The following is a 16,467-nucleotide window of genomic DNA, read 5'->3' as shown; positions in this document are numbered from 1 at the left end:
CGACGACGAGGACGCTGAAAACGAAAACGACGAAAACGAGGAAATCAGTAGCGCGTATGAGATTTCGCGCGATAGAAATGAAATAGAGAAAAAAATCTGCAAAAATCCGAGCGATCAATAGAAAAAGGAGAAGAGAAATTTGAAAAATCTGAATTATCATCGTTGATGGATAGAGACAAGCTCGAAGCAACTAACTCCACACAAGCTGACATTGAAAACTCAGCGTTACAAGCCGGCACGACAAAAGACGCAGTAGCGAAGGAGGTAAAAACCGAAGTTATTGAATATATAATACCGCTCGTTCGTTCGCCTCCGTACCAAAATAATGAACTCTCGCGAAATTCTACAAGCATTGCACCACATCAATGCCAGGCATGCGGGAGTTTATCCAGCCGACAGAGTCCCGAGGGTGTCGACAGCCATCGTCGCTAATACTGATGACCACAATCGACCTGGAGAACATTGAGTCGCCATCTTCCTCGACGAGCATGATACAGGCACATACTTCGACAGCTACGGAATACCACCCTTGCACCCCGGATTTCTCCTCCGACTTCGTCGAAACTCCATCATCCATCGTTGGAATATTCAACAATTACAAGGAATTTTTTCTCAAACATGTGGACAATATAGTTGCGTATTTTTATATTATATGTGCAACGGTTATGATCTTAATCGGTTTCTTAGTCTTTTTACCGAAGATTGCGAACATAACGATCGCTTAATCGTACACTTATTTCGTAAAATTTTTCTTCGCGAAAAAAGAAACAAGTGAAACATTTTACGCTATGCGTTGCCGTGTTTAATCATGTAATTCGAATTGTAATACGGTATAGACGATGTACTCCTATGTAATATTTTAATTATATGTAATAAGAATATTGATTTATGTAAAATTAATATCAATAAATGTAGGATGTTTTTTTTTACTTAAATTGTTAAATTTTTTTCATCTCCCCTCTTTCCTTTTACAGTATAATGTTCCAAACGTTTGAACTTTTTAACGCCTGTTTTTTTATTATTCTTTCATTGGTTGAGGTAACGTAATTTCTTTCGGCGCGACAAATGCGAAACCCTATAGAAACTAAGGGGAATTAGCCGGTCATAAAATGAAAATAACTAAAAATAGGCAGTGCTAGAATAAGGAAACTTTTTTCCCCACTTTATTGTCCTTTTGGAAAACAGTGGGGGGATTATGTATAAATTCTGATTTCCCATGGAAAATCCAACATTAGTTTTCCACCTCTTGAAATTTTTTTGTGTTAAGTTAAGTGAAGTCCGAGTGTGCGAAAATGTGTGTCGCTGAAATTTTAAGAAAAATCAGTATTGTGTGCTGTTGCTCTACCACGATTTGATGTCAAAAAATATCTCGACCGCAAATCGGAGGAAGATAGCAAAAACAATTATCGCTTATTTAAAAAGGCCGCCAACAGCTGTTCGAGTGATGCATTGGCGATAGTATTTTGCTTGGGACATTTTGGCGGTGATGTCCGTCTATTAAATATAGCAGGTGAAATTATAACATACCGACTAGCTATGGAAAAAAAGGAGGATGAAGATATCGGCGGCTATATAGCCCATCTTCTAATGCATTACCATCGACAACGTACGTTAGGTTAGGTAAATATATTTCACTTATAATAATAACAATTACAAAAACGTAATAATTTATACCTAACGTCCGGGAGTGTCTTATTTCGAGCGTGGATCCTAATCCTTTGGGCGTATAAATCCCTAAAGACCTCTTCCTTAGCGGCTAGAGGAACAACAATAATTGGTGGCAGCGGTGGGATACGCCAGCTCTAACAAAATCGACACCGGCAAAAGTCCACAACCACGAGGAAGAAAAATTTCGTGGAATCAACAAAACGAGAGACCGTATTATTGTAAGTCGAACAATTAAAAATTTGTAAACGCGTGAATTCGGAAAACCGAAACGCGCAACAAAAGAGCGTAGCGAATAAATCGTGGCTATTTAGCGAACCGGCGAATAGAGCCATTAGAAATAGCGCAGTAAGCCCTATAAGAGTAGCAGTAGAAGCACTCTGGGATATACGCGATAACGTACGAAGAAATATAAGCGCATTAAATTCAAGCGAGAATTTGTCCGAACCAGAACTCGGAGCAAACGTTGTAATCAAACGCGAATTTTCATTCGGCGAATTAGACAACAGTCTAATAGCGAATAATATAGAACTAGATATTGATGTCGAATCATCAATAAGCGCGTCTAGTAGACTAACACACCGCCGCGAATTCTCACTAACGTCATACGATTCAAGTATCTTTGACCCCGACGAAATCTATCGTACTCGAGACATGTATAACTCAAACGATTCCGCATCGCAACCCATCACATCGGAAGATATCGATGAGGGAATTAAGCGATTACAAGAAGAAGCAAATAGAAACGCGACACAATCAAACGCGCAAGCTCAATACAAACCGCGGAAAGAAACGGACGAAGCAGCCGATGACCTTAGGGACATATTGCGGGAAATGAGAGAGGAAATGAGACGGGAAATTAGAAGTATGCATGCCGAGATATACGATTTAAGAATGAGAGGACCGTAACCCCGACAAAACAATGAGCATAGAACTCCACCGGGAGAAAGAATCGAAACCGCGTACGAGTCCACACCCGAAGATGTACGACATCGAAGAGGACGCGGATTTTTACCATTAAAAGAGGCTCGCGGAATGATTCCGGAATTCGACGAATTGCCAAATAAATTGCAAGAATTTCTGAGCGCGACTACATATCCATCAGGAACTTCGAGTCACCCGGTACATCGAGGCGACAACGATAAGCGGAACCTGAGAAGGCGCACCGACCTATCTCAACAGCACGCGACGATCGACGCCCGACGTCCGACACCGAACGAGAGACAATGCTGCTCATCGTATTTTTGTAAGTCGAACAATTAAAAATTTGTAAACGCGTGAATGTCGGAAAACCGAAACGCGCAACAAAAAAGCGTAGCGAATAAATCGTGGCTATTTAGCGAACCAGCGAATAGAGCCATTAGAAATAGCGCAGTAAGCCCTATAAGAGTAGCAGTAGAAGCACTCCGGGATATACGCGATAACGTACGAAGAAATTTAAATGAATTAAATTCAAGCGAGAATTTGTCCGAACCAGAACTCGGAGCAACCGTTGTAATCGAACGCGAATTTTCATTCGGCGAATTAGACAACAGTTTAATAGCGAATAATATAGAACTAGATATTGATGTCGAATCATCAATAAGCGCGTCTAGTAGACTAACACACCGCCGCGAATTCTCACTAACGTCGTACGATTCGAGTATCTTTGACCCCGACGAAATCTATCGTACTCGAGACATGTATAACTCAAACGCTTCCGCATCGCACCCCATCACATCGGAAGATATCGATGAGGGAATTAAGCGATTACAAGAAGAAGCAAATAGAAACGCGACACAATCAAACGCGCAAGCTCAATACAAACCGCGGAAAGAAACGGACGAAGCAGCCGACCTTAGGGACATATTGCGGGAAATGAGACGGGAAATTAGAAGTATGCATGCCGAGATATACGATTTAAGAATGAGAGGACCGTAACCCCGACAAAACAATGAGCATAGAACTCCGCCGGGAGAAAGAACCGAAACCGCGTACGAGTCCACACCCGAAGATGTACGACATCGAAGAGGACGCGGATTTTTACCATTAAAAGAGGCTCGCGGAATGATTCCGGAATTCGACGGATCGCCAAATAAATTGCAAGAATTTCTGAGCGCGACTACATATGCAGTAGAACATATTGACCCGTTAGATGAAGTAACGCTATTAGGAACAGTATTATGCACGAAATTAAAAGGCAGAGCGATGCTAGACTTTCAAACGCGTAAAATTCAAGATTTCGCACAGTTGAAACAAGAATTAGAGGTCTGTTACGCAAGCAAAAAGAGTACGACCCATCTACAAATTGAATTTAACACGCTAAAACAGAAAAACGGAGAAAGCGCGCGAACTTACCGACTTAGAGCCGACAAAATAGCCATGGAGCTGTACGAATCGATGATGGAAGGACGTTATCATACAGTAAATAATAAACGCACAATTATGGAAATAATACAGCAACAAGCCTTAGAAAATTTCCAAATAGGATTGCAAGACGAAATTAAAACAATTGTTCGATCGCGAGGATATGCTACGTTGCAAGAAGCAATAGCAGCGGCCAGCGCGGAAGAAAAAGTTAAAGGACTGTCCGCGACCGGCACGCCAAGCAAAATCAATTTTACACCGACCTATAAACAGGGAAATCAAACGACTGTAAAATGTCAAAAATGCGGAAAAACCGGGCATTACGGTCGAGATTGTCGAACTAGTCGATACGCGAACCGATTTTCATTGCCGAAACCCGATAGACAACCCCACGTAAATACGATAAATAAATACTGCAATTATTGCAAAAAATCCGGACACGATCGCGAAGAATGTTGGTTATTACACGGACGACCCAATAGAGATCAATCGAGCCGAACCAAACAATATAATTCGCGACCGGAAAATAAAAACCGCAAGAATAGCGAGCAAGGAAAAAAGAAATTTAACTCCGCGCAAAGTAGCGATGAGGAGGAAAGGAACGAAAGAAAATCGCACCGACCTGCAATTGAATATCAAGTATCACACTTTAAAAATACGCCGCATATACAGACAGGATTGGACCTTGTCACATTACCAATGCGAGAAGCGAAACGCGAAAAAATAAATTTGCTATTCGATACAGGAGCCGCAATATCACTAATTAAAGTGAAACATTTAAAAGGCGAAACGTTAATAAAAGAAGAAAAGATAACGCTCACCGGCGTAACGGGACATAAAATATGTACAATTGGAAAATTTAAGGCGACAATAACTCTGGAAAAGCGCCGAATCAAGCATACTATGTACGTTGTTAAGGATGACTTTCCGATAGAATATGACGGAATACTAGGCGTTGATTTCCTACGAAAACATCAAGCCACTTGCAATTATAAAACAAAGCAATTAAAGGTAGGACAGCATATCTTAAAGCTTTATCCCTATCTAAAAGTGACATTGAAACCACGTAGCGAAACTATAATACAGGTCGCTACTGATAAGAACACGATAGGCGTGATAAAGGCAGAAGAAACAATACCAGGAATATTTATAGGTAATTGCCTAGTAGAACCTACGAATTACATATGTGCAGCAAGCATTCTAAATACAACGGATAACATAATCGAAATGTTAATGCCGCAAGTAAGTGTAGAGGAAATCGAACGAAGTGAAACAGAAGAAATTAACGTAATACGAACGCCAAATAAAGAGGAAGTAATCCCGCGTAGTGAAAAAGTATTACGATTATTACGTACACAACATTTAAATAAAGAAGAAAAGAAAATGATAATGGAAATCTGCAAGGATTTTAGCGACGTGATGCATATCGAAGGAGAACCACTGACGTGCACAGATACCGTCGCGCATAAGATTGCAACGCAAGCAGATAGCTCACCGGTCAACGTACGGCCTTACCGCCTGCCGGAGAAGCATAAAGAAGAAGTAAATCGACAAGTCCGAGAAATGTTAAAAAATAAAATAATCCGACCAAGCATGAGCCAATGGAACGCACCGTTATTGGTAGTCCCTAAGAAAGCCGATGCGTCAGGAAAACCGAAATTACGAGTAGTCGTAGATTTTAGAAAATTAAATGATCTAACTATAGGAGATTCATTTCCCTTACCGAATATAACGGATATATTAGATCAACTTGGAAACGCCAAGTACTTTACAACTCTGGATTTAGCATCCGGATACTAGACTTAGTCGCTTTACCTATGCGAGAATCGAAAAAAGGAAAAATAAATTTATTGTTCGACACGGGAGCCGCTATATCACTAATTAAACTAAAGCATTTAAAAGATGAAACGCTAATAACAGAAGATAAAATAGCGCTTACAGGAGTAACAGGGCATAAAGTATATACGATAGGAAGAATCAACGCCACAATTTTAAACGACGGTAGAGTGAAACATAAAATGTATGTCGTAAAAGATGATTTTCCGATCGAATACGACGGAATATTAGGAGTAGACTTCCTGAAGAAACAAGGAGCCAGTTGCAATTACTCGAAGAAACAATTGAGACTCGGACGGAATACTTTGAAATTATATCCCTATCAGAGAACCACATTGCAACCCCGTAGTGAAACAATAATCCAAGTAGCTACGAATAAAAATATGATAGGCATCATTCATAGAATGCCTTTCGGATTAAAAAATGGGCCAGCCACATTTCAAAGGCTAATGAATTCAATACTGATAGGCATATAAGGAATAAAATGCTTAGTATATTTAGATGATATCGTAATCTACGGAGCCAGCTTACAAGATCATAACAAGAAACTCATCGAAGTCCTACGAAGATTGCGGGAAGGAAAACCATACGCGTCCACATAAATCGATTAAAACCATTTATCGAAAATTAAAGAGTAAGAAAAAGAAGAAAGAGAAAGAGAATGCACGAACAAAATAAAAAATAGAATAAATAATAAGAGAAACGGAAATAAAAAATTCCTACCTTAAGGGGATCCAAAATTACCGACAAAACGCGAAGAATGAGTTCAAGTACTAATCTTTTTATTGGCTATACAGAATGAAAAATCCTTTTCTAGAATTAAAGTACTCATAATAACGATGTGTGGACGCTATAATTTAATGTAAAAAACCCCAAAAAGTTAAATAATTACAGTTTTCTTATCGGCCTCTTGCATCAGGTCGTAACAATACTTATTTAATATAAAAATTCTGCAGTTTGTTCGTGCAAAAGATATAGCGCCCACATTCAGGATAAGATGAAAGAATAATACTAGACTGATAGAAATGAGCTTGGAAGCCTGTGTAAAAAGATTAGTATATGAACTGATTTAGTGTACATGTGTGTGTGTGCGGAATCGATGTCGAGGAGTAAAACAGAGCAATAGATTAGTTGCCGGGTAGCGTGATAGATGAAGCTGCAATCTGTTTAGCTGACAAGGACAGACATAATCGTACTATCTTTGTCTCTTTCATGTGTGTGAGAGTAACACAGTATGTACATACAAATTCCAGTAAATTGACACACATTGATTACATGAATATGACTATAAAACTAAATAAGGAGATGTAATAACGCTATTTTTTTCATATACACACAGGCACATACACACACGCATGCACGCATGCACACACATATATACACGCGCGCACTCACACACACACACACACACACACACACACACACACACACGTTTGTAAGAGAATAAGCTTTTATTCTTTTGCATTATGTTTCTTTTAATTTTTTTGATGTAGGAAGGGGAAAAGCAGGAGATGCAGGAAGAGAAGGAGCGGATAAATAGAAAATAAACTTTATTATTAAACTAAAGACAAAATTTATTTGTATTTATTACACCTTTTCTTTTTCTTTTTTATAGACATAACTCTATAATTTTGAACTTATACTTATATACTTATAAACTTTTTTATACATTTATAAACTTATAAATCTTTAAACTTACATGACATATCAACATAACTCTATATTTCTTATATGTTAGATACGGTTTTATATAAGATAAATGAGTTGTTTATTTTGAAAGTGGTGTAAGCCTAATTTCAAGAAAAATCGATCAATTGGAATAAACTGAAATGCAAACTCTATCTTAAAACAATCAAACACAATACAAAATAAACTGAAACTATCAAAAGTGGACTTACACCACTTTCAAAATAAACGGCTCATATAAACAATGTACATGCATGTATTATTTGTATGTGTGCAAATAAGTATGTGTGACTGGTGCGGCTGGTGAGCCATATGGCACGTGCATTGGGTAAGCCAACGGAGGTGAAATACATAATTGGCTGGGATCTGAGCTGGCGATACGTAGGATGGCGGCGGTGCGTAAGACGGCGGCGGTGCGTAAGACGGCGGCGGTGCGTAAGACGGCGGCAGTGCATAGGATGGCAGCTGTGCGTAGGACGGCTGTGGTGCGTAAGGCGGCGGTGCGTACATTGTCTGGGGGTACGCATATACTTGGGTCGGTGCGTATGTTGGTTGACCATACGCCCTGCTGGTATGTTGCCGTTTAATTTTCTTCCTTTCTTTATTAACGGCGCGCCGCACTGCTTCCCCGCGCTGTGAAGTGTGCGCCGCCGCATACTATCAGGCGGGCGGCTCACCGACGTGCGTCCGGCTAAAAATCGGCGCTGATTGGCCAGATTTTACTCAATAATAATTCCTTTATTACGCGTTATATAAAAAAATGTTACAGGACTTTTCTGTCCAGTTTACTGTGCTCTAGCCGCTCACGAGCGTTGGCACAATCTTTACCGGACACTCTGTATAATAATAAATATATAAAATTGTACATAATATATATCCATATGTCCATTTTTTTCTCTTGTATAATCTCTATCCGTATATACAGAAGAAATAATGAAAGGAATAATTAAAAGATAATTAGAAGAATACTATCCGCATTGTTTTTTTAAATATAATTTAAAATAATTATCCATATATAATTATATTAAGAGAAAAAAATTGACCATATATAATTATATATAGACAATTTTATCTAATTTCTTCAAATTGTATTTAAAAAAAAAATAATGCAAAAGTAATTCTTTTAATTATTTTTTAATTATTTTTTTTATTATTTTTCTTGTATATGCGGACATATTCGACAGAAAGAAAACATATGGACATATTTTATATATTTATATATAATTATATATGGACTTTTTTCCGGGATATATGTGTATGGACTATAATTTCGTTATTTTTTACCATATTTTTTAAAAAACTATAGAGAAAGTATATTTAAAATTGTTATTCATTATTCGTAAATTTAGTTTAACATGGACTTTTTATTAGTTGATTTTATGGGTCATTTATGATAGACATGGGTTTAAAACAGTCGAGTCGGTCCTGCGAGTTTGCGCGTACATTACTGCAAGTACATACGGTGAAAGAAACAGAGTACACACGATAGTATGATCTATCGCGCTGGAATCACTTTCCGATATTTCGCTGTTACGCGACGTTATACGCGGTATTTTGTACAATCAAGTGGAAGAACCGTATAAGTGTGTAACAGAGTTTACAAAATTTATAACGCTAAATATTGTGAAAGTAGTGTTACATGTATATAATATATTTGTTCATTGAGTGTGACAATGGTACAAAAATATAGTGAAAAGAACCTGCCTCTCTATCGTCGTAGACTGTCTAGGAAGAAAGGATGGGCACAAAGGTTAGTGTCTCAGTAATTGGAAGATTATTTCGAAAATGGATCATGTTATTTTATATTTTTTATTATTTTATGAAGTGTGCGTTTATAAAAGAATGACCAATTAAAATAATAAATGGAGCATCTTTTAATAACAAAAGAGGAAAATGTAGAAAATTGTAGATACATAAGCATATTTTCATTTTCTTATGGACGTACATTTCCTAAAATGATTACAAATATAAAATATCATAATATATACAGGGTGTTTATTGTAATAGTCGTCGATCCATACGATTTGTGAGAAGTACTTATACTAATCTAAGAAAAATAACTTATAAGCCAAAATTTAATTAGTTCATACAAGCCTTTTTGCGATAAGAAGATAATAAAAATTTTTTCTTTGAAGAATACTCAAAATTATTTTGAATATTTTCAATAAAAAGGAAAATATATATATTTTTTTTTATAATATTGTAGGAAATATGTATCAATCAAAATTCAACGATTATTAGAAATACCACTCTTATTCATAAAAATAAAGAAAGATGTAATTATGTTGCATAAATTCTAATTATCTTTCCTCGAAGATCTTCAATATTTAATCGGTGTGTAATATAGAGAATTGATTACAAATATTTTCATTTATAAGAAAAAATCATGCAACGTTTCCAATATTCGTTGAATTTATCTTTCTACTTTCTAAAATATTATGAAAACAAAAGCATATAAAATTTTTCAAAGAAATCTCTTTTTCATGAGAAAAACATTTTTTTGCACAATTGTATTTCTATTTATACGTAACTGTACTCATTTTACTTTTATGTAGCTTGCTTGAGACAGATAAGGAACTTTTATATCTTTTTTCAATTTATCGCGTGTTTACAATTGTGTATTCTTGTATTCTTAATATTTAAATGGCCGTAATGATCTGGGGTGGGTCATGTATTCGGGCCAACAACAGGTTATATTAGAGTGTAAATTCAGTTTTTATGCGTATATACTGGAAGGAGAGAAGAGAGAGAAGGAAGGAATTTTTGTTGGGAGGTGGTAGGAAAGGAAAAATGGGAAAGCGCAGGCCAGGGTTGAGTCGGGAATCGAACCCGAGATCTCCGGGATGTGAGTCAGGCGCGCTACACACTGAGCCACCGGAGGCCCCCTTTACAATTGTGTGAACTATTGTAATAAACACTATCTATCTATGTACGAAATTTATAAGTCTATTAGTATGTGTGTATAGATATGTGTATATACAGGATGTCTCACAAACATCATCCCATACTTTAATAGCATGTTCTAGGTAAAATAAAGTAAAAAATCTTTATACGGAAAAGTGGAGGTCACGGTAGTTTTCCAGTTATAAGTGATCAAAGTTGACAATAATATCGCACAGAACTTCCGCACTCAGATTCGTAATTATACGCATACCAATTTGTCAACTATTGATTTTCACAAATTAATCGATTATGCACAGTTGATTTTATATGTATTTTGTCATTTGTTATATTTTGTGTAGATACTATGACAATTAGCTAATTGAAAAATTAATTATTATGATAAAAAATTATTATTGTTTTAATATTTAAATATTTCAACAATTATAAAAAAATTAATTTTTGTAAAATAATGATTTAATCAATGATTGATCAATATTACATCAATACATGTGTAAATATAATTACGGTCCTCAGAGTGCGAGTTTTATGAGATAGTACTGACCAACTTTCATTGTTTATAACTCAAAAACTATTGCGGCCTCGACATTTTTGTATTAAAATGTTTTACTGTATTTTACCACCAGAATATACTTTATTAAAATATTGGCCAATGATTGTGAGATACCCTATACATATATGTACATATACATGTGTACACATGTAAAATATGCATATACATGTGTACACATGTACTCCATAGTATGTGTTATTTTCATACAAAACTGCATATATCATAAAATTGACATTCTATAAAAAAATTTACAGAAAAGTTGTAAAATGTGAAAATGCTAGTATTTATTTTTTACTGAAGATTATATGAAACGTGTAAAAAATATTTAAAAATTATTTATATAATCTTCAAAATCTTAATTAAATAAATCTCAGAAATTTTTTCCCTTTCCTAAAACTGTTTTATAGGATGTCAAGCTTAGAAGATATACTGTTGTTTCCATGTAAATAACATATCCTAAATATATATATATTAATGGTATATTCATTATGAAAATTGATTACTCAGGGGAAAAAATGTCCATATACATATAATCATATAAATATATAAATATGTAAATATATGAAATTGTATATAAAATATGTCCATGTCTTTTTTTTCTTTTTTGTATTCTCTTACCGTACACACAGAAAAAATAATGAAAGGGATAATTGAAACATAATTAGAAGATTAACTTTTGCATAATTTTTGTAACAAACATAAAATTTGAGATAATTGCTCAGATATAAACAGGGTGTTCAGAATAACGGTCCGCACACTTTTTGAGACGTTTCCGACAGTTTAAAAAAAAAGTTTTTATAGTGAAAATGAACCTGTTTTATGCAAGCCATAACATGCAATAAAAAAATTTGGGAAAACAATTTTTTTCATAAAAAAATCAATGTCCGTGTAGTTTTGGCACCATGCAGTTTTTTTTTAAAATATTGTAGGAGATTTCAAGACGAATTCAACGCACTACAATAAGTGTCACTTTTATTAATATTATCAAATTTGCAGCATTATTTTAAATAGCAGCACTTATAAGCTCTTATCAGAAATGTAAACATAAACATTGAACATTTAAGATTGTGTGGGAACTATTTTTACATTGTAACTATCGTAACATCGCACCATCAGGAATGTTCACTTTTATTTATAACAATGAAGAAACTGCTACAACAATAAAGATACTGCTATTTCAAATAATGCTGCAAAGAACACCGCACTCATCATATGGAAAATCTGTCCCGGTCAAATCAATTGGTTTTTACATATGTTGTAGCTTATGGCCTACTGAGCAAAAGATGTAATGGGCACAAAGCTCAATAATAGACAGTTATCGAATTATAACCAGTCAAACATGAAAAATTCGGGCTGCCGAATAGTCAAATTTAAATTCATCCTCTGTAAAACTATTTTCGTTTTCATAACGATTATTAGTATTTGCTATATTACAAAGAGCTTTTAAGAAAACTTGCAGTTGCTGACCTTTTATTGCATATGGTCTATAAATAAATCGCAAACCTGGCAGCAGTAACTGTAAAATAAATCCACGATCATCCAAATGTTGGTCACAACAATAAACGTGTTCAGGAATATAAATATTTTTCAGAACAAAGACATTTACCCTGGATTCTAAGGACAGTGGTCTAATATTTACAATAGCATTGCAAAATAAACAGGAATTATTTCGGGTTTGGGTAATAACGTTGAGTCGTTGGCAAGTCGGATCAAGTTCTATCTGTTTTATTTCATGTACAATAGATACATTGCAATTAAAACATAATCGGCTTTCATTGTCTATATCAATGGGACGAACCTGAAATGTACCAATAGTCAAATCTCATAACCAGAGATGGTAAATCGTGTATATTAGTTCTCAAGAAGTTTTAGTAGAAAAAAGGTTCATCAAAAATATTTTGAAAACGTCTCGAATTTAGCTACACGAATATAATAAAAAATAGGCATTTTTGTGGAAGATTTTTGTTGACGGAGCTTTTCAAGGTCATTCAAAATTCACAAATAATGTCACCAACTAACAGATTTTGTAAAACCCTACTATGTGTGTGTTTGTTTCAAACATTTTTCAAAAAAATCAATACCTTCCGAGATTTGACTATTCGGCAGCCCGAATTTTTCATGTTTGACTGGTTATAACTCGATAACTGTCCATTATTGAGCTTTGTGCCCATTACATCTTTTGTTCAATAGGTCATGAGCTACAACATATGTAAAACCCAATTGATTTGACCAGGACAGATTTTCCATATGATTAGTGCGGGGTTCTTTGATATTAAATATCAATAAAAGTTATAGTTATTATCATGCGTTGAATTCGTCTTTAAATCTCATACAATATTTAAAAAAAAATTTCATGGTGCCAAAACTACACGGACATTGATCTTTTTATGAAAAAAATTGTTTTCCCAAATTTTTATTGGTTATGCCTAGCTCGAAGAGTTGTGTGCAGCCATAAATGTTCCTTGCATGTCCCAGCCAACATATATATCAAATATAGGTAAAATTTAGTCGATGACTTTAAATAAACAGCCATGGAAGAGATGAAAATGGCTGGCTAAGTTGAAAAGCAACTCGCTCTCGAGAGAAACGAAGTTATAAACGGTATTCCGTACATAACAGTCGTAGCGGATGGTAGTTGGATGAAGAAATCGTATGGCAATGCCTACGACTCTCTTTCCGGTATTGGAGCCATAATTGGTTTCCGCACCGGAAAGATTCTCTTCGTCGGTATTCGCAATAAATTTTGCACGCTATGTGATGTAGCAAAGCAGAAAGGTATCGAACCAAGAGCTCACAAATGCTACAAAAATTTTGATCGCAATGCAAGCTTTACAAGCATGGAGAGCGATGCCATCGTAGAAGGTTTTAAATGTAGCCTCAAAATGCATGGACTGATATATAAAACAGTTGTTGCCGATGGTGACAGTAGCGTATATCAGGCCATTGTTGAAAACAAACCATACCGTGAACATATGGTGACTGTTAAAAAAATTGAATGCACCAATCATTTGCTTCGCAACTTGTGCAAAAAGCTGAAAGGTGCGGCAGAGATGACTCAGCCAAAAATGCGTAAACAGCGTGGCTTTGTACAGGTGCGAAATGTTGTAAAAAGCAATATTTTAAAAATACGAAAAGAGGTAATAGAGTCAGCCGCTCGACAAAGAAAAGAAAGGCAACCTCTACATTGTCTGGCTACGGAATTGCAAAAAGATATTTTGAATATTCCTAGTCATATTTTTGGCGAACATAAGCGATGTGAAGCAATTTTTGCTGTTTGGACGCCAAAAAGCATAAAAATATTGCACATTAGTACAGACAATGAGTTCTGGAAAAATGAAATGCTGCCTTTTCTAACACGTTTCTACTACGAATGCATGCTTCCAGAAATCGTGGATAGTCGGCATAATAGGCATATGCCAATCAGAGATCCGTTATATATAACAGAAGCTAAAGAAAAAGCAGCTAAAGAAAAAATCAGCCGAAAAAGTATTCGACAAAATATAATAGAAAATGAAGATTTTCTGGAGAAAAGAAAGCGATTTAAATCTAATGTTTTGCCTATAGAAGCAACAAATACTGCTATTGCTGCTGCTATGGATATAGAGCAAGATGATGATTGTATCATAGTTAGTTACTCAAATAACAAACATGATATTACGAAAGACGATATGGAGAGACATGAGAAAATTTTAAATTTGATTGCTTCTCTGTCTATCGTGAAGGATAATATCTTGCCTATAGATAGCAAAATAAGCGACGAATCATTAGATCGATTTCTACGCGTCGTAAGAGAAACTTCCGACTTTGAAACGCAAAGTGTCCAATATCTGGAGTTCCCTCATATGATTGCAGCCAGTGATAGTAACAAAAGCTTACAAATCATTGGAGGGAATTGTAGTGATCACTGGCGATGTATTTTCTTTAATGGCACCAAACTTTACGTATATGATAGCCCACCCGGCTGTACATACGAAAAGTTGGTAGCTAAGGAGAAAAACTATATACATCTACGTTATCCTACAATAAAGCAAGGTAACATTATTTTTGAAAAAGTTCAAACACAACCTGATGGCATAAGTTGTGGGATTTATGCTGCAGCTTTTGCCACAACTATAGCTTTAGGAGGCAATTCTTGTGAACAAAAATATTCCAAGAATGTAAAATGCATGAGAGAACACTTCTTTAAAATCATAGAAGGTAATAAACTGCTGCATTTTCCAATGTGTTTAGGGCCCCCCCTCCCAAGAAATAATGCAGAAGCTAGTTTCCGGGGGGGGGGGAGGTCCCAAGTAACCGCAAAGATCACCCGGTGGGGTTTTAGTCAGTAGGAGTCTGACATAACTCTGGGTCCTTCCTTGAGAACCCAGGGTATCCATGCGGATTTCCCCATCGTGACTAAAAAAAAAAAAAGATTATCACTGCATTCAAAAAATGTATCGTGATACTCGTAAAATCATAACTCGATTGCAAATCATAATTGGAGAGACGACAAAAATATATTGGTTGCGTTCTCACGGGAATGGACGATGGTGGGGTCCATTCTATATTTACAATATTTAGAATATTGTAAAAATATATTATTCTGTTGCGATCGGGACAAACAATACATTGTAAATCTATTACATATATATAAACATTTATCTATACAATCAAAAACATTTATATATATAATATAATATATTTAAATTATATATATATGTATACATTGTTGTACATATAACCATTTTTATATATTATAATACATATATATGTATTGTGCCATTGTATGTATGTATATATGTATGTTGCGACGAATTTTCCTACCGACCTGAGGCTGAGCGATAAACGCGGCTGCCGACTCGTTCTCTCCGTCGCGCGGGTGTAAATTGCGCCGACGAACAGGAGCTAATTCGCCGAACGGGAGATGCGGAAGGGTCGTTGGCAAAAACGGGAAAACGGAGAAAAAGATCCACGCGCCAGGTGGGAACGGGATGTTAGGAGTTCCGCGCGTACCGTGACGAGATCCGAGAGATAATCGCGAGAATCGAACTTGGGCGTATATATATATATAACAATACATGCACACACACACACATGGCCAAATATTATTCCTCTTGGAAAGATATATGGAAAGGCACACACACACATATATATATATATATATAAATCCATATAAGTAATGTGTGAAATTGTGTTCAAATATGCAATAAAGGCAGACACGTGTCTATGTTATACTGTTATCTATACGCTTAGATACGCTTAGATATGCATGCGAGGCAATAGAGCAGTAGAAATACACGATGTCCGATTTCAACATATTGAACACAATTCTCTTTCAAATATGCATGAAACATGCAGAAATATTAATATCGGTAACAGCGGAACTAAAATTATTGATGTTATCGATAATTTCGGTCGGTATTATCGATAATTTTAGTTACGCTTAGATGAGGGCGCTAACCCGTCGGAGTTCGGCCGTCACTTTTGGATCCCCTTAAAGT

The 16,467-nt window shown here is 35.8% G+C and overlaps 1 protein-coding gene across 1 annotated transcript; it reads left to right on the top strand.

Moving 5' to 3' along the window:
* The first annotated feature begins 3,711 nt into the window (after positions 1-3,711).
* LOC115233278 lies at positions 3,712-5,811 on the top strand. Its single transcript, XM_029803595.1, has 2 exons — positions 3,712-5,253; positions 5,416-5,811. The coding sequence occupies exons 1-2, from the start codon at positions 3,712-3,714 to the stop codon at positions 5,809-5,811; spliced, it is 1,938 nt and encodes a 645-aa protein (XP_029659455.1).
* Positions 5,812-16,467: the final 10,656 nt, after the last annotated feature.

The sequence above is a fragment of the Formica exsecta genome, unplaced genomic scaffold, assembly GCF_003651465.1.
Source record: "Formica exsecta isolate Colony F162 unplaced genomic scaffold, ASM365146v1 scaffold103, whole genome shotgun sequence".
In the NCBI taxonomy this organism is placed as follows: Eukaryota; Metazoa; Arthropoda; class Insecta; order Hymenoptera; family Formicidae; genus Formica; species Formica exsecta.
This window is presented reverse-complemented; position numbering and strand designations above follow the sequence as displayed.

What these genes read in the sequence shown, in the direction of transcription:
- LOC115233278 (XM_029803595.1), top strand. Translation starts at nt 3,712, where the DNA reads ATGATTCCGGAATTCGACGGATCGCCAAATAAATTGCAAGAATTTCTG. An exon ending in TCGAAATGTTAATGCCGCAA is followed by an intron (nt 5,254 to 5,415) that starts GTAAGTGTAGAG and finishes GAAATCTGCAAG; the next exon opens with GATTTTAGCGACGTGATGCA.